Source organism: Gadus morhua, chromosome 3 (assembly GCF_902167405.1).
Source record: "Gadus morhua chromosome 3, gadMor3.0, whole genome shotgun sequence".
Taxonomy (NCBI): Eukaryota; Metazoa; Chordata; class Actinopteri; order Gadiformes; family Gadidae; genus Gadus; species Gadus morhua.
This window is the reverse complement of record NC_044050.1, coordinates 1,008,867-1,033,555: the sequence shown is the minus strand read 5'-3', so window position 1 is coordinate 1,033,555 and position 24,689 is coordinate 1,008,867. Positions and strand designations below refer to the sequence as shown.

The 24,689-nt window shown below is 47.2% G+C and overlaps 1 protein-coding gene across 2 annotated transcripts in view; it reads left to right on the top strand.

The window, feature by feature from the left end:
* prkcaa (protein kinase C, alpha, a) overlaps positions 1 to 22,252 on the top strand; it is a 219,668-nt gene extending 197,416 nt beyond the window's left edge. For both annotated transcript variants that reach the window (XM_030351679.1, XM_030351680.1), the window contains 2 exons: positions 21 to 161; positions 19,029 to 22,252. In XM_030351679.1, the coding sequence (XP_030207539.1) occupies positions 21 to 161; positions 19,029 to 19,211 (324 nt within the window). In that variant the 3' untranslated portion in view covers positions 19,212 to 22,252. The remainder of the gene's footprint in view (positions 1 to 20; positions 162 to 19,028) is intronic.
* Positions 22,253 to 24,689: the final 2,437 nt, after the last annotated feature.

Genomic DNA, 24,689 nt, shown 5'->3' with positions numbered 1-24,689 from the left:
TGTGTCGTCCCGGTGACCAGCTGATGACCAAGCACCCGTCCAAGCGTCTGGGCTGCGGGCAGGAAGGCGAGCGGGACATCAGGGAGCATGCCTTCTTCAGACGCATCGACTGGGAGCGCCTCGCCAACCGTGAGATCCAGCCCCCCTTCAAACCCAAAGACGTGAGCCACACACAGACACACACCCACTCACACACACACATACACTCTAACTAACACATACACTAACACACAACCACACACACACACAAACACACACATACAAACACACACACACAAACACTCTCAGACAAACACACACACACACACACACACACACACACACACACACACACACACACACACACACACACACACACATACTTTTACTGACAAACACACATTCAGGTTCACATACATGCATAAACACACAGCACAGACATGCACACACACACACACACACACACACACACAAACACATACACACACACACCATATACGTGTGTGTCTGTGTTTGTGCAGGCCTAGAACATCAAGCTACAGGGCAGCAAACCCAGTTATGATTAGAGTTCCACTCTGTCATGCATACAAAGCAGCCCCCGTAGCACACAGTTCACCTTGCAGAGTGGATGCAGGGCAGAGCATTCCTCTGTACCTCCCGTCACAAAGCCACGACAGCCAGGTTTTTGTCTCATCACAAAACATGACATCTCATAGTATAACCATTCAGGGACACAAAGACATATGCACAGTTAAAAGACACACCGACACACACAAAAACAAACATTATCAGAGATAAAGAATGTGCAAAGGTTCATACACTGTGGTGCTCGTTATGATACAATTATCATCCCTTTAGAGGTGGGATCCTTCCCCCTTCAATCCTCCAGTAGTTTTGATGCTAATCCCTTTCTATTGGGAGGGCTATGGTTAGGGGTTGTATTATGTTACAGCCTTTCCCTTGGGAGGGCTGCAGTTAGAGGTCAGAGAATGTTACAGCCTTTCTCTTGAGAGGGCTACGGTTAGAGGTGGTATCATACTACAGCTTTTCTCCTGGGAGGGCTAAAGTTAGGGGTCTTGGAATGTTAAAGCCTTTCTCTTTGGAGGGCTACGGTTAGGGATCATAGAATATTACAGCCTTTCTTTTGGGAGGGCTTTGTTAGGGTTTGTAGAATGTTACAGCCGGAGACTGTAAATGCAAGGGCAACACAAATACAATTGACTCGACATATGACATGCAGCAGAAGACATCTGCATCCTCATATCTTAATCAGCGGATATCAGTCCTCCACTTGCATAACTAATCCTTAATTACAACGTGTAGTTGAACATGTGGTTACCAAACAGGACACAGTGCCCTGCCGGGTCACAGATAACAGGCTGGAGGGAAGCTCTGTTCCCGCTGTGGTTGTCATGGTGAAGAGTTGATTTATAGTAGCTCACTTGCGTTCCTATTTCTCCTGTTAAACTATAAGAGCGAACCAAGATATATATATATATATATATATATATATATATAGATTCACAAATAGTTCCCAATAGCTACTGTATGTGCAGTTTAACCATTCACATAAAAGCAGTTCTGTAAATGAACAGAGGAACTTCTTTCTAAGTGTGTCCTGTGATCATCATGTTGAAGGTAGTGTGCTGAAGCTATAGGTGTGTCCTCTGAACATCATGTTGAAGGCAGTGCCCTTAACCTCTAAGTGTGTCCTGTGAGCATCATGTTTAAGGCAGTGTCATGAACTTGTTCATACTCCCATGACATACCTCTAACACAAACTGAGCAAAGCAAATCATCAAATGGAACAGAATTGTTATAACTCCTAATTTGATTACAAAAATCATAATCATAATCACATCCTCCATTAAGCAACGTACACACAGCACACACACAGGCCAACAGCAGGGCTTCATACGCATTGTTGATAGCATTACTACGTACCAAGGCAGGGGTCAAACAGCTTCAGTCAGAACAGGGCTCAGATTACAGTATTACTCTGTACCAAGGAAGGGGCCAAACAGCATCAGGCAGAACAGGCCTCATATCACAGTATTACTCCGCACCAAGGCAGGGGTCAAACAGCTTCAGACAGAACAGGCTTCATATGACATTATTGCTCTGTACGAAGGAAGGTGTCAAACAGCTTCAGGCAGAACGGGCTTCATACGCGTCTTTGACAGCATTACTCTATACCAAGGCAGGGATCTCAGCTGTCAGGGGGCATTAACACTGATAAAACTTCCCCTGATATCTTGAGTTAAGCCTGTTGGACTATCACGATTATCTGTTGATCCTGATGGACTGTCAGTACTATCTGTTGAGTCTGTTGGAATGTCAGGATTATCTGTTGAGCCTGTTGGACTGTCAGGATTATCAGTTGAGTCTGTTGGACAATCAGGTCTATCTGTCTGTTGAGCCTGTTAGACTGTCAGGACTGTCTGTTAAGAATGTTGGATATCAGGACTATTAGTTGAGTCTGTTAGACTGTCAAGACTATCAATTGGAAATCCAAAGCAGAAACGCTGTGGCTTTGAAAGCTAACGTGCCCGTACTAATCAGACATAGCTTGGTGTTTTATTTGCTCTTTATTTCCATGGCTGGTTTATTTTCTTTTGAGAATACACGGCTATCTTAGACGTTAGACTGACATGCATTTAATCTCAGGCTACACCTTGAATTTGGAAGATGTATCTGTGTATTTATCAAGTCACATTTCAGTTACGATCAGAAATGTAAGTAACACAATGGAGTCTATGATGCCTCCCCAGGTAGTCGATATTAAGAGACACAACGGCTGTAGTGTCTCTCGTTTGAGGGGTCGCCCAAGGAAAGGCCTTGATTGTTTAGTAGGCGATAAGGTATAATATAATAATAACTAGAGTTTCCGACCTCTAGTGGGGTATGAGTTTGATTCAGAAGTCATTGATTGTCATCGCACATATGTATCTATGTGCGTGTGTGTGTGCGTTTCCGTGTATGTTTGTGCGCATGTGCATGTGTGTGCGGTGTGTGTATGCGGTGTGTATGTTCATGCTTGCGGTGTATGTATGGGTCGGTCGCGAACGATTTGGTCAGAAGGAACGATTCCTGAAGGTGAATGACGAGACCTGATTCCAAAAACAAGAGAACTCATTCTTTTTTTTCTTTTCTTTTAAATATATAACAAAAATATGGTCACTTAAATAAAATATACAAATGAACAGAGCTTCGTTCCCCCGCTATCTTATATTGATTGAGTCTAAAACATTCTAAAACGATTCAGCCAATGAGAGTACTACAGCAGGTAGCAAATGCGTTGCCGTGGCACATGGGTAAACAAATGATAGGGCACCACCCCACAAGTTAACTAACGATCGCTGTAGGCTTCAATATCATGCAAGCACTTTATGTTTTATTTTTATTTTGTTCTGCATCACAATTGCATGCTTTAATAAAGTATTGTTTTCACCTACCATTACGAGTCTCGTTTGGTCTAGTAGGGAATTTGCACTTATTCCATGATTTCCGATTCCCTGTCAAATGAAGTAACAGACCATCTGATTCAATGAAGGAATCAAACGAAGGAATCAAACGAACAAATCGTGATAGTGAACGGAACTGAAAAAACGTATTCCCGGGAAAAAAAAATCGTTTTGACCATCCCTAGTTTGTGCGTGCTGTGTGTGTGTGTGAGCTGCAGGCTGCTTGGCACATGCACACTGACCAACTTGAGTAACTGGTGCGACAGGCCTGCTATTATAGTAGTAAGATAATGATGGCAACCCATTTTTTATTGTATAATTACATGAAAGAACAAATTATATTAAATCCTTAAGGTTGAGCTCTGCTGCTGCGTGCCTGGCGAGGGGTGTCCAACTAACACTTATTCTACAGGTTTAGCCTACAGCTATCCGAACATTTGATTTTATTAGTTTAAGGGACATTTATATGTTTGTTTTGTTTCAGACCGAGGGAACAAACACAATGATATCCGGAATAATGAATTCAGTTTGACCTTCGATATTCCCCTTTTTCTATTTCCAAATCTCAAAATCTCATTGAGATCTGGTTTATTTCAGATTAGAGTTGTTTACACATCATGCAATGTTTCACACATACTTCCCAAATACCACATGATGTCCTTCATATTAGGAAAGAAAGTTTTGAATATCGATATCCATATCCAGTGTATAGACCTGGATATGGGTCCTTTTTTAACACACTATTCTGTTTTGCAAGTGAATATCGTCAAAACGCGGAAACCTTCATTAACCTTTTCAATTGTGTAGCCTAGTTATAGGAACCGATAATGTAGAATCATAGATTGTGTGATTTTAGAGACTTATTTGCTTTAGAGGAGGGCCACCAACACAGTGCCCGCGGGCACCAGGGCTCCTGCAAGGACCATATGAGGGGCCCGCAGGCCTGTTCTAAAAATAGCACAACTCATTCTTGAACAACTCTTTCCCACCTTTTTTAAGACATTGTTGATATTTATTGTAAGAAATCATTAACATGATCAGAGTCTTCAAATAGATGAGTATCATTAATCATTAATAATAATATATAACTAAAGGCAAACTGAGCAAATTATATGTTATTTCAGAAGAGTGTATCGAACTGGGTGCCATTCGTATGACTCAGTACCCATGAATTAGCTCTCAGGTTCAAAAGGTTGGTGACCCCTGTTTTAGAAACATTTACTATTCGGTAATGATCTACTTCATATATTGAATGTCATACAGGCCGAACACTCACAATGCCCTTCCTCATTAGGCCCATAATGGTCACCTCGGCTTCAGGCCAAGCCTCTGCCTCCGTTTTGCTGGGCCTCTCTTTTTGTCTGCGTGAGGGGTATCAGGTGTCTCTGTCTGGCAGGGCTGGGCACTGTGCAGGTGCATGCGTGGGTTTGTTCATCTTTGCTGGTGCATATGTGTACATACTGTATACTTTCATTTAAACATGTCGTTATTTTCCTCTCCATCCCAGAAGGACTCCTGCTTCTCTGAAAAGGTGAATTTTGCCCAGTTTGAGTGTGTGTACACATGTTTTTGTGTGGGTGTGTATACTTGCATTCGTACGTGTGCGTGTATACATGTGCGTGTTGCTCCATGTCGTGTCAGAAAGGTCGCAGTGAGGGTTTTCTGCTTGTTCAGCCTCCCAGGCAGCAGGTGTCAGCGGAGAAGCTTTGCTGGCAGCATGCAGACATGATGCGCATGTACCGCCTCAGACCACACACACACACACTCTCACACACATAAAGTCTCTCATACAATTACAATTAGGGCATTTAGCCCACTGCCAGCTCGCCAGGAGCAGTTAGGGTTAAGTGTCTTGCTCAGGGACACATCAACACACACACACACACACACACACACACACACACACACACACACACACACACACACACACACACACACAGGTAGTACCACCTGTGTAGCAGTGTCTACCTGCCAAGGAAATGCCAGAAGCACTCCATATTCAATATTCAAAAGTCAATATTTTTACACAATAGCTAAATAGCAAAGCAAGCTGCCCTAAACAATAGCCTGACTAAAATATAGGTAACCCATGGATATACTGAACCTATACCTGAACCCTTTGTTCAAACACCTCCCACTAGCTGTAGTGTATATCTGAACCCTGTGTTCAGACACCTCCCAGTAGCTCTGGTGTACACCTGTGTTCAGACGCCTCCCACTAGCTCTGGTGTACTCCTGAACCCTGTGGTCAGACGCCTCCCACCAGCTCTAGTAATGAGCAGATGAACTCTGTGGCCAGTGGCGGTCCGGTGGCTGTAACACCGACTGCATCAAGTAAAGGTTGAACTGACTTCCATATGTGAACATCGCTGGAAACTATCGCAGAGTTTAAATCTTACTACTATACAATAGCAGGCCTGTCGGACAAGTTAATGCACATTTGGTCAAGTGTGCATGTTCAGTTCAATTCAAAGTGTTTATTGTCATATGCACAATAAGAAACATGTTCTCAGTCATGCAATGAGATTCTTCCATTGTTTTCCACATACTGAATGCCAAGAAATAAAAATAAAAAATAAAATATATATATATAGATATAGATAGATATGGTTAGATACATATATATATAGATAGATAGATAGATAGATAGATAGATAGATAGATAGATAGATAGATAGATAGATAGATAGATAGATAGATAGATTTATGCAATATACAAATAAAATTGAAAAAACTGCAACAATATAAAATTTACAATTTACAAGATAAATAAAAGAGCAGCATCAAGATGAAATAATATTTTTTTGTTAAAATAAATAATGGTGCAAATCCAAGAAAGTGTGCCGTAGTGCATGAGCAAAATGTAAACAGTGGCGGCAGTCCTGAGGTAGAATAATTACAATAACATAGACTCCTATCTGATGTTAAGGAGTCTGAGGCCAGTGGGAAAGGAAGAGTTCTTTAGTCTGGTTGTTTTGGACTTCATACTTCTGTACCTCCGTCCTGAGGGTAGAAGTGTATACAGTCCATGCTGGGGGTGGGTGGGGTCCTTGAGTATGGAGGCAGCTTCCTGTGGACTCTGCGGTGGTAGATGCTCTGCAGAGAGGGCAGTAGGGTTCTGATGATCTTCTATGCAGTCTTTACCACTCTCTGCAGTCGTCTGCGGTCCAAAGCAGAAGTGCTGCCGTACCAGACGGTGATACAGCCGGTCAAGATGCTCTCAACAATGCAGCTGTAGAAGTTTCTGAGGATCTCTAGGCGACATGCCAAACTTCTTCAGCCTCCTCAGGAAGTACAGCCGCTGTTATGATTTCTTAACCAGCTGTGTGGTGTTGAGTGTCGCCGAGGTACTTGAAGCTGCTCACCCTCTCTACTTCAAGCTCCCCGATGAACAGCGGCCGATCAGGACTCCTTTTCTTCCTCATGGCCACTATCATCTCCTTGGTCTTGTCCTTGTTGTGGGTGAGGTTATTGTCCTCACACCATGACACCAGATGGGCCAGCTCCCTCCTGTGGGCCGCTTCGTCCCCGCCCGTGATGCGTCCTATCACTGCGGTGTCGTCCGCAAACTTCAGGATGGTGTTGTCTATGTGGGAGGCGACACAGTCATGAGTGAACAGGGTGTAGAGGATGGGGCTGAGCGCTGTGGTAACCGGCTTGGAGAATGAGCCGGGTTTCAAAGATTCTACACAAGGCGACAGTTAGTTAAACCGACTTCGGCGTTTATTCAATAGTCACACTCAGGACAAGGGTGCGCTAGGGTCTCCGTGAGCCTCTAGCTTCTGCATTCAATGCGTGTCTCTGCCTTCTCCCTGCTCCTGTTCTGTAGCCTCTTTTATGCAGGCTCTCGCCCTTCCTTCTCCCAGCCGCCAGGTGTCTCCCATCCCGCTGATTGTGGGGAGGGTCCAGGTGCTCTCCGTCGCCGGCTGGTGGGTTGGGGTGGTATACCCCGTCCTTCACGGTCCCTCGGACCCGTCCAGGCCGAGGTTTCAGGGGCGGGATGCCACACTCCCCCCCCGTTTGCTCAAGCCCCTGGTCTCTGGGGAACCCCCCTAGGCAGGCATCCCGACGTGACAGGGCGTCGGCGTTGGCATGCTCTCGGCCCGGTCGGTGATCCACCCGGAACCGGAAATCCTGGAGAGCCAGGAACCACCGTGTCACCCGGGCGTTCGTATTCTTGGCCCCCGCCATCCACTTCAGGGGGACGTGGTCGGTGACCAAAGTGAACTCCCTCCCCAGGAGGTAATAACGCAACTTCTCGAGGCACCATTTGATGGCCAGGGCCTCATTCTCCACGGTGGAGTAGTTGCGCTCGTTGGGGAGGAGCTTCCGGCTGACGTAGGTTATGGGGTGCTCCTCTCCGGCCTGGATCTGGGACAAGACCCCCCCGAGTCCCACCTCCGAGGCGTCTGTGTGTACAATCACGGGGAGCTTAAAGTCAGGGGTGATTAGTACAGGTTCGGAACACAGGGCCTCCCGGAGCGTCTTGAAAGCCTGGTCCGCCGCCTCCGACCAGGTAACCCGGTCTGGCAAGGCCTTACGGGTCAGGTCGTTCATGGGGCTGGCCAGCGTGGCGTACCCGGGAATGAAGCGCTGATAGTAGCCCACCAGTCCCAAGAACGCCTTTACCTGCTTCTTGGTGCGGGGCTGACGCCAGGCCCCTTATGGCGGCTACCTTGCCTTCCTGCGGCCGCACTGTTCCCCTCCCGACCCGGTACCCCAGGTACGTCGTCTCCTCTCTCCCGAGGTGACATTTGGCCGGGTTAGCGGTGAGGCCCGCCTTCCGTAGTTCTCCCAGCACGGCCCTTAGCTGGCGGACGTGGATATCCCAGCTGGGGCTGTAAATGATGATGTCATCAATATAGGCCGCCGCGTAATCCTGGTGGGGCCTCAGGAGGTGGTCCATCATACGCTGGAAGGTGGCCGGGGCGCCGTGTATCCCGAAAGGGAGGACGGTGTACTGGTAAAGTCCCCCCGGGATGGAGAACGCCGTCTTTTCCCGGGCTGCTCGGGTCAACGGCACCTGCCAGTACCCCTTGGTCAGGTCCAGTGTCGACAGGTACCGCGCCGGGCCCAGGCGCTCGATTAGTTCATCGACCCGGGGCATGGGGTAGGCGTCGAACTCCGACGCCTCGTTCAGCCGACTGAAGTCATTACAGAACCGAAAGGTACCATCTGGCTTGGGCACAAGGACCACCGGGCTGCACCAGGCGCTACGTGACTCCTCTATCACCTGTAGGGGTGATACCGTAAGGGTAAGGGTTCCGCCCTACAGGATCCCAGAGGATCCTGTAGGGCGGAACCCTTACCCTTACGCCTGGCGCCGCCCGGATGTCGTGGTGGGTGACTGCAGTCCTCCCCGGCAGGTCGGAGAACACGTCCCGATACTGCAGGATGATCTCGTCCAGGTCGTGCCTCTTCGACGGGCTGAGGTCCTCCCCCACCGGGACCTCCGGGATCTCCCGCCGGGCCGCCAGGGACAAGGGAGCGGGGTCGGCGGGTGTCTGCTCCCCCCCCCTCCACTGCTTCAGAATATTAATGTGGTACAGCTGTATCGGCTTCCGCCTCCCTGGCTGGCGGACCCGGTAGTTCACCTCCCACCACCTCGTAGGGTCCCTGCCACTTGGCCAGGAACCGGCACTCCGCCGTGGGGACCAGGACCAGGTCTCCCGGCTGAAAGGTCCTCAGCTGGGCTCCTCGGTTATAGACCCTCGTCTGGGCCTGCTGCGCTCGTTGGAGGTGCCCCTTGGACGATTGGCCACACCCGGGCCATGCGGTCACGCACCTGCTCCACGTGATCCACGGTGGTGCGGTGGGGGGGCGGCTGGCTCTCCCAGGCCTCCTTTGCGATGTCCAGGATCCCGCGGGGTCTCCGCCCGTACGGCAGCTCAAAGGGGGAGAACCCGGTAGACGCCTGGGGGACCTCCCGTACCGCGAACAGTTCGTGGGGTAGGAGTTGGTCCCAGTTCTTCCCGTCGGCTTGCATGGCCTTCTTGAGCATCTGCTTCAGTGTCTTGTTGAAACCCTCGACCAGGCCGTCCGTCTGGCGGTGGTAAACCGAGGTCCGGAGCTGCTTCACCTGCAGGAGCCTGAGGACCTCCTTCATCACCCGTGACATGAAACATGACCCCTGATCAGTGAGCACCTCCTTTGCTATCCCTACCCGGCTGAAGAGGAGCATAAGCTCACGGGCGACTGCCTTGGCGGTGGTGGCGCGCAGGGGAAGGGCCTCGGGGTACTGGGTGGCGTAGTCGACTAGCACCAGGATATAGTGGTGGCCCCGGCTGGTCTTGGGAAGGGGCCCCACGATGTCCAAGGCTAAGCGGTCAAAGGGGGTCTCAATGACGGGCATGGGAATGAGGGGGTTTCTAGTGGTGGGCCGGGGGGCTACCCGCTGGCACTCGGAGCACCCCTGGCAGTGGCGCTCAACATCCCACTTAACGCCCGGCCAATAGAACCTGGCTAGGAACCGCTCTCGGGTCTTGTCCATGCCCAGGTGGGCCCCCAGGAGGTGGGTGTGGGCCATAAAAAGCACCTCACTATCGTATGGACGGGGCACCACTAGCTGTTCCCTCACTCCCCCCTCCCCGGAGGCTACTCGATACAAAAGACCCCCCCTGGTGCTGTAGTGCGGATGTGGTGTGTGACTCACCGAGTCTCGGGCCTGCCCGTCGTGAACCAGGACGTGGCTCCAGGCGTGCTTGGGGGCCTCATCCTGGAGCTGGGCGGTGGCGAACTGGCCGGGTCGGGACGAGCCTTCCCCCCCCTCTGGTAAGAAGTCCGAGAACTCAGTGAGGGGAGAGCTCTCCGGGTCTTCTGGTGGGTGTGCCCCGGGGTCCCCGGTGGGGAAGGTCCGTTCCCCTCAGACCCCTCGTCCTCCGCCGTCAGCTCTCCCGGGGACGATGGAAGCCGGGTGGCCCCGTAGGCCTGCCGAACCCCCCGCGCCCCTCTGCGGGGAGGGCCTCTCCGGCTCCGGAGCTCCCGCGTCGGGTCCCGCAACCGGTGGAAGATCGGGCAGTCCCTCCCGATAACAATGGGACCGGTAGGTGGGGGACAATCCCCTCCCGGATCGTGAACACTCGTGTGGGGTGCGGACAACCACGTGGCACGTGGGGTACGTCCGGGTGTCCCCGTGGACGCAGGCCACCTCCATTGGTTCCCCTGCCTTCCCACCTGCCAGGTCTGGGCGAAGGAGGGTAACCACACTGCCGGTGTCCAGGAGGGCCTGCGTTTCCCGGTTCATCACCCGCGCCGGGATGGTCGGACTACCAGACGTTCCCTGCGTCCAGCAGGTCGCCAGCATGCACGTGTGGTCCGCCCCCGGGTCCGCGTAAGCTGACGGCATCGATACATCCCGTCCCCTCGGGGGATAGCGAGCGAGGTGGACGAGCTGGCCGCACTCAAAACAGCGCCGCACCTCCCGGTTCTCCGGTACTCCGCTCGGTGGGGTGAAGCCGGGAGCCGGGGTCCGGATAGGGGGTCCCCTTGGGTCTTGGCGGATCTCGGCGCGCTGTGGGGCTGGGGCGGGTCTGGCGCTCAGGAGCTGGGCCACCTGCCAGTTCTCCAGCTGAAGGACCAGGTCGTCCACGGAGGCAGGATGATGGTGGGCCAGCACGCGGCGGGTGTCCGGCGGGAGTCGCCGCAGGGTGTTGTCAATAATCACCCGGTCGATCGGGTTGGGACCCTCTCCCGTTGTCAGCCACCGCTTCACTAGCCAATTGTGTTGGGCGATCTGCGTGCGCACGGCTCCCCGTGCGTCAAACCGCCAATCCTGGGCGCGTTGCGAGCGCGCCGCAAGGTTGTGCCCATAATAGGCCAGTATGGCCTGTTTGAGTGCCGGGTACTGGCGGGCGATGTCCGCCGGCAGGTCCTGGCTCGCCTGCTGGGCGGGTCCGTTGAGGAACGGCGCCACTATGTGCGCCCACTGCTCCTCTGGCCAGCCTTTCCTCTGTGCGGTCCGCTCGAAGACCTCGAGGTAAGCCTCCACATCGTCTTCAGGTCCCAGTTTAGTGAGGCGGCTGGTCGGGGCGGCGGTCGGCGCAGCGCGGACGGCGTGCTGAGTAAGCCGCAGCACAGCCTCGCGGAGCAGGGCGAGGCTCTCGGTGGTCTCCCGCTGGTGTTGCTGGGCAGCCGACGCCGCGGCTCCGTCCGGGTTCTGCATGGCGGGGTAGTAGTAGTGGGAACGCTCAAGGTGCCTGCATTCTCCACCATATGTGGTAACCGGCTTGGAGAATGAGCCGGGTTTCAAAGATTCTACACAAGGCGACAGTTAGTTAAGCCGACTTCGGCGTTTATTCAATAGTCACACTCAGGACAAGGGTGCGCTAGGGTCTCCGTGAGCCTCTAGCTTCTGCATTCAATGCGTGTCTCTGCCTTCTCCCTGCTCCTGTTCTGTAGCCTCTTTTATGCAGGCTCGGGGCCTTCCTCCTCCCAGCCGCCAGGTGTCCCCCATCCCGCTGATTGTGGGGAGGGTCCAGGTGCTCTCCGTCGCCGGCTGGTGGGTGGGGGTGGTATACCCCGTCCTTCACGGTCCCTCGGGCCCGTCCAGGCCGAGGTTTCAGGGGCGGGATGCCACAGCGCGCAGCCCTGTGGCGTGCCAATGTTTGTGATGATGCTGGCTGAAGTCCTATTTCCAATCCTGACAGACTGCGGCCTGCCAGTCAGAAAGTCCTGGAGTGCCAAGCAGCCCGCAGCTCACCCACACACACACAGCACGCACGGATGCACGCATACACTGTACGCACGCACAGACACACACCGCATACACACACACTGCACATACATGCACACGCGCACGCACACACACGCAGAAACACACCGCACACACACGGGCGCGGACGCCGGCGTTGCAAGACAACGGCATGATCGAGATAAATGCCCTGCCGTTTACACACTCTCCCAGCTGAGACGTCTATAGACTACACTTACTTATTTTTTAATATTACACAACTGTCCCCCCTTCCAACTGTTTTAACGGCCCCGCCATCGACAAACTCTCCCAGGTAAGTCTATAGACTGTAGAAATTGCGATAAAAAAGGTGAAGAGACAATATCTCATATCGATAACGCAACGGTAGGTCGTTCATTTGATCATATAAAAACAGTTAAATTCAAACGTCGCGCAGACCGATTTTAATCAGCCAGCGTCCCTATAACACAGAACGAAAACATTTCAATAACGCAGTATTGTGAATTATTGTCCATAGAGTCCACCACAAGACTACACTTTGTTGCTAAAATGTAATATTATTTTCCTCCTTGACATTCCTGAAATGTCTTTACACTTTGTTGCTCAAACTTAATTTTACTCTTCTCCTTGAGCCTCCTGCAATTTCCTGCGATATTGTTATCCCCCCTCCCCCCTGCTGACTGTTTTAGTTGTTTTATTTTTGTTTTGTGTGTAGGCTATGTGTGACTGTAGGCTACTGCTGCCTTTCTTGGCCAGGTCACTTGAAGAGATGTTTAATGTCAATGACATATTCTTCTGGTAAAAAAATTTTAAGAAAATAACATCTTTAACTCTCACGTCGGTAGGTAGATGTCCAATCAAAAATCTTGCCCTCACACCCCTCTATCCCTCTCCCCCTCCCCCACACAAGCCTGTGCTTTACTTCACTATAGTTAGGTAGATTGCTGCCTTAGCTGTTGTAACACTTAGTTTATTTCCCTAAGGTGCTCCTGTAAATGAATACAATTTTCAGCTGTTTGTTATTATTATTTTCCACTAACCAATTGCAGGTGCCATGCATTTTTTAAATGTCAATACACTTCGATCCTGAACAGTTGAAGCTATTGAATAATTGATTTGCATGCATAGGGCCCTATCTTGCACCCAGCGCAATTGACTATCTACACTGACGCATGTATTGTTGCTAGTTTGCACCCGGCGAAAAGCAGATTTTACCCCCGCAAGCAAATTCGCGCCACTAAACTTGACCCTGGAGAGACGAGTCGGCGAAAAGCAGAAGCGTGTTCCGGCGCAAATGATACTTGGTGCTATTTTAGTCATCCAAAGAGCAATTCCGCCACTGACAGCAAATACCTGGTCTAAAAGCACTAGCGGATAGCGCAGTTGGTGATGCTATTTTGAAGTGCCATGGTAGGTTGGAACTGCAGCATAAGCTTAAACACACGTAGGCTACAAACAAGCAAACGAGTAGCCTAATTGAAATGTTATGATGTCAAAGATTGTTCATATATGTGAAACTGCAGAGAAATATAATGTGGATTATGAAAAAAAAGAAAAATCATAGGGGCTGTATGAATGAACACTGTAGTAGGTTAATGCCATGCGTTAAAATAATAATAATATCAATAAACTCGAGCAAAGTATATCGCAAAATTTAGTTTTAGGGGAAAGGATAACATTAGTTAAATTATTTGAGAAAAAACAGCTGATACAGCGGCAAGAAGTTGTACTTTTAAATCAGTGCATCTGCAAACACCGTACAGCAAATACATATTTTCTTGACACCAACATTGTGTACAAGCCCATAACTTTTAGGTTTGATGAGTATTTGATCGTGAGAAAACCTAGTTTTACCGCGAGTGAGGGTTTAATGGAATGAATGTATGCAGGTGATGTTTGGCGCGCAGTTCAACAATATGTGTGCACCCATCTGTTTAAACAAACGCAAACTAAACACATTATGCATAATACAGTCCATGGCAATGTATATCTATGGGGGGACACATGCATATTATGAACACAAGTCGATAACAATAATGTATACAACCCTGGTAACAAACAATGTTTGTTAATGTATTGCCACATATCATTAAATTGACCCACAATTGCAGCCACAGGACCGCATATCAAATATGTGTTAAGTTCTCATTGCCGAAATTTACATGACTGCTCAGTGTTTCTGAAGTATTTGGGCATAGACTGAGCCACTTGAAGTTGGAATTTCATGTGGTCATGCATCTGTCTCAGCGGAGACTGCAAATGCGCTGTGAAAATATCAACTTGTCAAGTTGAAATGCGCTGGCTTTTAAAGGAGATGGAAGATGGCACTCTCATTGGTTTATTGCATGTTATGCCCAAAACACGCCTACGGGTAATTATGCTACTTGTGAAAAAGAGCTTTCTTCACGCGCATTGTTGTTGTTAAAAAGCATCTCTTTACTTAAAACACAGCACAACTGTCGAGTCACTTGCACAACTCCAGCCTCCCAGTCTAAAACTCTGGCCCTCTTAAAGCGCACCAGAATGGGTGTGGCTCAATTAGCCCACGAGCCACAGCTGCGGACTATCACGGCTAACCAGGCAGACAGGAGCACGTGAATCTTTTAAAACATGTTTAAAAACAGTGAAGATGCCATTCAGATCTTCACATTACCTTCCCCCTCTTTTAAGCTTGTAAACACAGTTACAAGCGCATTAGATAAAAAAAAGGTAAAATATTGTGCAAGACAGTCATTTGTGCTAAATAAACAGTTCAAAAAGTCTCTGGTGACCGCCCATCTCCATTCCAAGATCCCTCCTTCTTGGCGAAACACTGCACTCTTCGCAGTAAGTCCTCCGCCACTGCTGTTCTGCGAAGGCTTGGCAATAGCTCCCCACATGGCTCACGTCAGCAACAAGGAGTTACCGAGCTATTCCTCCTTCAGGCTTTGGCCAACCCCACTGGACAGCAGTTCAACTTCCCCAGTGATCTCCTCTCCTAGCAGGACTCTTCGTCTACCTGCTCTTCTTCACCGCGGTCCACCACAAAGCTCCTCGAACAATGTTTTTCGAAATGTGGGTCCCCTCCACTCGGCTAGAGGAATACCCCACCACTGCCACCAAATGTGAAGAAGAGCTTTCTTCATGCAAATTGTTGTAAAAAAGCATCTCTTCACTTAAAACACAGCACAACTGTCGAGTCACTTGCACAACTCCAGCCTCCCAGTCTAAAACTCTGGCCCTCTTAAAGAGCACCAGAATGGGTGTGGCTCAATTAGCCCACGAGCCACAGCTGCGGACTATCACGGCTAACCAGCCAGACAGGAGCACGTGAATCTTTTAAAACATGTTTAAAAACAGTGAAGATGCCATTCAGATCTTCACACTACTTCATGGAAACTGATTTTAGATTTGCGTTGGGCGCAAGAGTCATTTATTCGCCGGTATAATAGCAACAACGGCAGGGATCCCCCCACAAAGCTACTTGCATTTCGCATTTCATATTTGCTTTTCAAATTGTTAAAATAGGGCCCATAGTATACCACACTTTCCAATGAATAGTTACCCCTGTAACCCATAAATTGACTCAATTTATAATGTAATCAAATGCTCACACACTTACTGCTTTCAGACACACGTGTAAGTCCTGATATTCTCCAGCTATTCTCCTGATGGGCCGTATGTGTAAACAACTTATCCTGACATTGGTACCCTGTACCCTGAAGTGGGCGTGTTTATGACGCTGCTGAGTTGAGTGGCCCCTAATGGATAATCAGCCTGTGGTCTTTTGTTTACTGAATGGTTAAAAATAATTGAAATGTTGGCACTGCTTTTAAGAGTCATTCATGTTGAATGCTAAAAGATAGGTCCTATCATAACCCTAAAAGTACACATAATATGATAAATTACAATACATGAGTTCAGAGCTGCACGCGTATATAGAAAATGTTTTTTTTATTATTAAGGGTTAGGCTTATTAACAGTTAGCTGAACATTATAGGGTCCTGCCTTTCATTCCCTGTTTTCTAAGTTAAACAAAGAAATCAACTACATTTTTCCCAGTGTCTGTTATGTATGAAATGAAGCAAAAAAAAGATGCTCTTTCTTTGGTAACGAAGTCGTTCGCAACGCCTTTCTTCTTCGTCGTTTCTTCTATTTGTCTCTAACTCATGCTTCTTCCATCAATCGATTCTTTGGATTCTGTGGATGCAACAGAATATATGATGCATCATTTTAGCAACATTTAAGATGATCACGATAAGTTCTGCCCGTTCTGCCTCCATTTTGTCTGTGGTCAAACCATGAATATCCATCAAATGTGAATCACCCTCAGGGTCGAATCTCCTGATTTACAAATGCGGCAGAAATGTGGAGGTGTTAAACCGGCTTATAAGTAGAAAATGATTATGCTTGCTTCATAACGTAAGGAGAAAAGGATTATGCAAAATGTTATACGTTGTAACATTACAGGCAAAATGTTATTATATTATTACAACTAAAGGTTGAAACTAGAGACTGCTCCAGAGACTAGTGACTGCTCTAGAGAGTAGACACTGCTCTAGAAACTTGAGACTGCTCTAGAGAATGGAGACCTGCGATTGCTCTAGAGACTAGAGACTGCTCTAGAAAATAGAGGCTGCCCTAGAGACACAAGGACAGACACGAGAGAGAGCGGCAGCGAGAGGGATGAACAGGGAGGGTCTGAAAGTAGGTCACAGCCACGGAGGACACCATTGTCAGGTGAACACAACATGTCCTGCTAGCGTTTGTCCTTGAGGTGGAAGCTACATCTGTCAATGCACAGCACTGAGCTCACGGTTAAGCTCGGGAGAATAAGTCCTAATTCATGTAGCATGAACCACATAATATATATACTCATATTATTAACTATTGACGCATGGGCATTCATGTTTTCTTAAAACTGTTTATCCTGACTATTAATCGTTAAAAAACTGCTTCAGAAGTGGTAAAAGCTGTTGGATGCTAGGGAGGCTCCCTGAACTCACTGTGGCGTGTCTGAGCCAACGTGAGACCTCCACTGCAGAACAACTTATTCAATCTGGGCTCCCTGTGACATAACACTGTCTGAGCCCGGTGAGCTGAGCACAGACCAATGTGTGCTGGCAACTTGTTTCCAGAACTCAAGGTAGCAACTAGCAACATAGCTCCACCCTTACCACACACACACACACACACACACACACACACACACACACACACACACACACACACACACACACACACACACACAGACGGTCTGACACACCAAGTCTCACCAAGACAGGAGTAGGCCTTTCCCACCTACGTCCACCCCTCCGGAGTTGGAGCCACAAGGCCCCTAGTCTAAGGTACGGAGAAGCATTTCTATTTCTGCAACTATCGGGAGTACCCGAGTATTCATGGCAACGTTAAGATCTCTGGAGCGATAAACCCAACCATGGAAACACAGATACTCATGTCACAGATGGTCATCGGCAGAGGCAGTGTTCTTACGCTGTAAAAGGTAGGGTCAACACACTTTGGGCGATATTTACCACGAGTATTCAACGTGGGTCAGTTGTGTTCTTGAAGATTTCTTTCAACGTTATTATTAAGTGAAAGTGCATCACAGCTGTGACGGAATGTCAAGTGATTGTGGGCCGATCATGAGGCAGGGGGGGATAGGCCAAGGGGTACGGTCGTAAAACAGTGAGGGGCCCAGGTGTACGGTCCTCAGACAGTGAGGGGACAGGCCCCAGGTGTACGGTCCTCAGACAGTGAGGGGACAGGCCCCAGGTGTACGGTCCTCAGACAGTGAGGGGACAGGCCCCAGGTGTACGGTCCTCAGACAGTGAGGGGGCCCAGGTGTAAGGACCTCAGACAGTGAGGGGACAGGCCCTAGGTGTATGGTCCTCAGACAGTGAGGGGACAGGCCCCAGGTGTACAGTCCTCAGACAGTGAGGGGGCCCAGGTGTAAGGACCTCAGACAGTCGGGGGCCCAGGTGTACGGTCCTCAGACAGTGAGGAGACAAGCCTCGGGTGTACTGTCTTCAGACAGGGTGGTGTAACAGCTTGCTCCCCAGCGCTGTCCTCAGGACAGACGCTCCAGCCAGGACCGCACTGCAAGACCGACCAGAGTTGTGTGATGCACAGTGTTCATGACAGTTCTCTAGAACTTTGTCTTTCCTCCTTCCACAAGGCGCTGCTGAAACACCACCTAGAGCCCCTCATGTGATTGCGCCTGCAGTACACTCAGACTAAACAGAGATAAGGAAACGTTGGCAAAATGACCTCTGTTGAGGCTAAAGGACTGGAATATCATATTCTCACGGCTTAATCCATTGTATGCACAAGAGGAATCCATAATGCCCCCCCTTCCCAGCTTGGAGGTGATCTAGGCTCACTCGAGCGAAACCAGACAGCCAGGGGATGTAGAGCATGTGATGCCTGATCTGTGTTGAATGACCTGAAAGAGCATCAGGTGGAGAAGTAAGAAGGACAGGAGGGGCCAGGAAGTTGTTTGTATGGTCAGGTTAGGGTAAGGTTAAGGGTTAGGGTAAGGGTTAGGTTAGGGTTAGGTTAGGGTAAGGGTCAGGGTTAGGGCTAGGGTTGATTTATTGGATGTTTCTGATTAACGGTTGGATGGAGCACATTTGGGGCAGTGAAGAATAATACTTGTTGACTTTGCATCTTAGCGATGATGCTGCTTTTGCTTGTGATGATGATGATGATGATGCTGATGAAGATGCCGAGAGTATGGCCTACGCTTTATGCGGAGCTGTTAACGTCTTTGGGCAGAGCTGTGAACATCATAGCAAGGATTTCAGAACTGCTCCTGAGCCTGTGGAAAATGTAGTTTTGTTCCATAACTGCTTCACTGTCTCTCTCTTCATGGCGTTCATCCAAACTATTTCTCCGTATTTCTTCCTCTCCTGCAGTGTGGCAAAGCAGCTGAGAACTTTGACAAGTTCTTCACACGCACCCAGCCCCAGCTGACCCCGCCCGACGAGCTGGTGATCGCCAACATCGACCAGGCGGACTTCAACGGCTTCTCCTTCATCAATCCCCAGTTCACCTACCCTATTGCCCCAATCGCCCCTGAGGCCAGTACCACTCAGTGAGGGGGGGAGGCCGCGGTCAACCCCATCCACCCCCACACATCCGCCCCTCTACTGCCAACCCCAAGTACCCCTGACCACCACTTGAACCAGGCACAGGCAAGGCCTCAAATCTTTTATACAAGAGTCGAGAGAATCAGAGGAAATGGTTTTGTTTTGATGTCTTTGTTATTATAGCAATACTCCAAATTGGCCGCATAAATGAAGTGCATACTATAAACGTGTTTTAAGAGTATTCTAGTATTTAACTACAATACCATGTTGATTATTTTAGAGGATGGAGGAGCGATCGAGGCTTCCCTGTCCTGCATAACACATGAAATAACTTAGAATCTCTGAGACTTCAGGGGATTTCTACGAAGCCAGGTGAGAGAAGAGCGCTGAGAGGAAAGAACAGTTTAACTTGGATATGAACAGTATGGTTAAAACATAAAACATGATAGGAGCTAATGAAAATATGCATTTTCGGGTAATGGGTGGCTAATGCTGTTGACATAGACTCATGAACGACTCCAGTAGATCCTCTGTCCTAAAGCCAAACTGGGACAGGGAACAAGCTCAAGCCAAATATGGAGGAGGAGGGGCCAACATCAAAGTTGCTTAAGATGTTGCTAACTGTATCTTGTTTACAAATGTCTTTCCCTTTTTCTCATGGTGATGGCAAAAGTCTATTTTAGTACATTCTCTGGACTGTAGCCAGACACGTTCCAGTGCAGAGGAACACCAGACAACTCCAGACCCAGACAGCGTGTAGATCATGTAGGTCAGATGTTCTCAGCATGAACACCATACTGGTCTAATGCAGCATGTAGAACGTGTAGAGCACATGTTGCCCCGTTGACAGCATGCGGCTCACTTTTTTTAAAATAAGAGCAGAAAAATTCTTCCTCGCTCCTCTAGACTTTTCTAAAGTGGACCGGGTTCAGTACGGTGGCCAAAGCAGATGTTCCTTTCTCCAGATCATATAATGATCTATCCTTAGAGCTAAAAGGTTTGCAGTTGGTCAGTTTACAAAATGTCTGACCCTATTTGTCTGTCCTGCCTGGATGTTTCTATAAGCTTCCTGTGGCCATAAATCGTATTTGTCTGTTTGTTTTAAGCCATATTGTTTTTTTGGTATTATCATACTAAACCATGTGTATTATCCATGTCCTGGTAGCTCAAGCAGACATGCTGGGTTTTTGAGGTACAGAATAAAACTACTCCTGTATGGGAATGTGCCAGCATTCCTTCATCTATTTCATCATTTCTTTATTTTGTTAATTCATATATTTTTGTTTCTGTAATCATCTTCAAATTGTATCCTACCATGATTTTGTCCTCAATTTCTGATATCTTAAATCTCAATTCTGTTAGATCATTTAAAAATACTCCAACCTTTCTCCAGTCCTTTGTAAATATCCTATATTCTGTATAGCAACTTACATCTTTAATGCCAACAACTGAATGAGCTTTTATTGGATTAGCTATGTTTAGCATATATCTATGTCTATAAAACAGTTACAAATAACAGAAGCGTACCATGGTTAATCCAGATTATATTGGTCGTCTTCAAAGCATTCAGATTCATCAAAATGTGAGGAAATGTTGTTTTGAACTTGTTTCAATGGATTGTTGGATTGTTTATTTTTCTTGTTCATATCAAGTGTAGTGAAAGTGTGAGTGTGGAGGGCTTGGTCTTCACCTGCATGCTGCCCAGGTGTAGTGAAGGTGGGAGTGTGGTGGGCGTGGTCTCAACCTGCATGCTGCCCAGGGCTTTACACCCAAGTACTGCATGCATAGAGGGTAGAAATCCTCTGAGAACACGACTTCAAATGTATGTGTATGTATATACAATATATGTATATGTATATATACAGTACATGTACAGGTATATATATATGTACATATATAGGTATAGATATATATATGTTATGAAATTAAACATCCCTTTAAAATGTATGGATAGTTTCCATTTTAATCTACCTTCCTAACATTTTGTTCGGTTTAATGTTGAGGCAAAAGTTCTAATCGAAGAAAGCATTATATATATGAAGCTAGAAGTAATTATTGTTGTTATTCTAACAACTATTCCAATTATCTTACTTCAGTTAATATCAAAAACACTGATACAATTTCTATAAATCCCCTCCTTCTCTGATTAATCTGTGCCCTGGTTCCTTTTACCTCTCTCTCTCTCTCTCTCTCTCTCTCTCTCTCTCTCTCTCTCTCTCTCTCTCTCTCTCTCTCTCTCTCTCTCTCGCCACTAGCTCTATCTAAACCACGATGCCCCCTAGCACTATCTAGACCAGGTGGGGCCCTAGTTCTAACTAGACCAGGAAGGCCCCTAGCTCTATCTAGGCCATGAGGGCCTCTAGCTCTATCTAGACCTGTGTCTTATTTTTTAGGTTATATAGGTTATCAGTGTTGTGTTATTGTCAGATCTTTACAGTTGTATCTGTAATTTTTTCCTGTAATTGTCTATATACTCATAGATATATCTTGATTGACCCTTTTATTTCTTTCTAAAGAATTTATTCTATCCCTGTGTTTCCTATTGTAAAACCTTCCGTTTGTGCCAAACCAGAAAATGCCACAACCCGATCCTAGCAGCGTTGCACTAGCCTTCTGGTCACACTGATGACTTTCTGTGATAGCATCCATCCGTCGTAGCCTCTCCCAGCCAGTTAGCCCATTTGAAGCTTCACTTGCTCAGCCCTCTCAACCTCCTACCCTTGCATGTAGCCATAGCTGCATCAGTGCAAAAGGATGTCAGTCATTGCCATGTCATGTAGCTCGTGGATGCATAACACATGGGCTTCCTTCATCGGTCTGTGTCATGTGTGGGCCTGACGCCTAGATGGCTGGCCTGTGGACCCCTGGAGCTCCGCAGCCTGCCGCTGTGAGCTGTAGTGAGAATGTATTGTGGGCGGATTCCCAAAAACCTGCCCTCTGGTTTGAAGCAAGTTTCATCGCTGCATGTGTTGGTTTGAAGGCCCAAAATATACGTTTCAATTATCGTAAATACTAACCTTTTAATAAACAAATACATATTTTAAAAACAACGTGAGTGCTGGAGCCGTTGATGTACTCTCTCACTCTCTCTCTCTCGTTTTCCCAATTCAATTCTCAGAAACTCCAATTCTAACCCTAACCGTAATTAAAAAAAAGCTTTATTGGAATAAGAAACAAATGTTAAAGGTCCCATGGCATGAAAATTCCACTTGATGTTTTCTAACATCAATATGAGTTCCCCTAGCCTGTCTCCCACAGTATCTAGAAATGGTGGTAGGTGTAAAATGAGCAGTGTTTCCACAGTTACCTTGAAAAGGTAATCTGATTACTAGTTACTCCTAGTAACTAGTAATCAGTTACTTTATTAGTTACTTTAGTTACATTTAGCTATGACAACACCCCCTGCCGCCTCAAAATAAAAAATTACAACCGGTTTTGCCAATACTAACTCTATTGGAAGTGCAACATCAGCAATGGATCTCCTGACAATTTAAGTTGAACTTAAAAACAATTTCCTGAAAAAATCCATGTTTTTATAAAAAATAAAATAGACAGTCTTTTCTGACTTCACTACATAAATAGGCCTACATGTTTTCATAAAAAATTAAATCAAGTCTTTCTGAATTCTCTACATAAATTCCTGCGTTTATACAAAACAAAATAAAGACAGTCTTTCTTGACCTGACATATTCTTTTTAACATGTTGTGAAAATTATACTTACACTATAGTCAGGGGGCCAATTCTGAAAAGGGCTACTTCAGACTTTTGCGGAAACGTTTTTTTACAAGCTGTCACCCTATTTTTTTAGTTAAAAGACACCCATAGGGACTTCCGGTTATGGTAGCCAAGTAGGAAGAGGTGTTTCACAGTGCTCTGCTTTTGCTGCTATAATTACTGAAAACTCTCAATTGCAACAAAAAAAATTCGAACGGTGTTGGAGTGTATGTCGCGATGCCGAGGGGTGGCAAAAACAAGCGTCTCCTACGCAGCCGAAGTTAACAGACTACCGTGTTCGTAGCATAGCAAAGCAAGCTAACGAAGACAACATGGCGGCGGTGGCAGCGGAGGAGGCAGAGGAGGCTAGCGGAGAATTAAAGTGCTTAACTACTGGTGAACGACGTTGCAGACTATATATGGTACAAGTTTGTGTTGATTGCATGGAAAAGGGAATAACCAGTTACAACTTATATGGTAAGAGCCTGGTAATACCATGGAAACAAACAAGGCTTCCTTTTACACTACAGTTTCAGCTTACTTACCTGGTAAATTGTCATGTTTTACTTAGTAACGCTGCAGAACGTCTATGGTTCAAGTTCCAGTTTACTGTATGGACTGGAATGTATCTATTACAAATTATATGGTAATAACGTGGTAACACCATGGAAACAAACGGCTTCGTACCCAGTATTTAAGAAGATGTACCATGACACTAGAGGAAAACTGTTCCTGCGGTGGTTGTTACCAGGTAAGTAATTCCATACTTTCTAAGTGTGGCAGCACGAGCTATGGAGTGATGCCCTTTTCTTAAGGCAGTATTGGTAGTATTAATTGTTGACAGACAACGCCACCCTGGGAATTTCACCCAGAGATTTATTTTAAGTGGACTAGCCGAAATGAAGGAAAGGCACTGAGGTCCGTTATGCAATGAGGCAGAGACGGCAGTTCGGTCACACAAAAATACTTTTATTTATACAAAATTTCTGTTCTTAAGACTACTAGAGAATTACTCACTGAGGGGGAAAATGGGGAGAACCTTTCAGTGCTGAGACCTACTGTGAACACCTGCATCCAAAGGAAAGGGGGTCCCAGGAACACCACACGTAAAACAAATGAAAAATAAACCAAATGCAAACACAATACAAAGGAGACACCAGTCCACAACCGTAGGCTCAGCACCTGAATTGAGGGGGATCGCAGAGCAGCCAGTTAGAAAACATAATGGAAACAAAATAATAATAACTAATAAGAGAAATCAATTAAATAAACAAAATCTATAATAAGTAAACACTGTCACGGTTTGGTACACAAGAAACTAAGGTGACTCAAGTGCGAAGGAATAACAGGATAAGTGTAAGGTATTTATTCCTCATTAATAAAGTTCCAAAAAGCTCAGAAGATCCAAAACGCAAAACACAAAGTCCAAGTAATCCAACAGGCAAAAACACGAAAACTCAGTCCAACAATCCAAAAGGGCAGAAACACAATCAAAGTAAATCCAAAGGTTAATCTAAAACTCAGAGTATGAGAACAGTCCAGGGTCAAACAACAAGAAATCCAAAATGTAGGGTTCAAGATCAAGGTCTACTCACATGGTTTCATTGAAGACTCAACAGAGACAGCGTGAAAGAACCAGGCTTAAGTACTGTGAGACAAACACGGCTAAACCAATCACATGACTAATTAAACAGGGCCAGGTGAGTCTGCTTAACAATCGACATTAGGTGGAAACAACACAGAGAACAGAAAGACAGAATTGGCGCCATCTA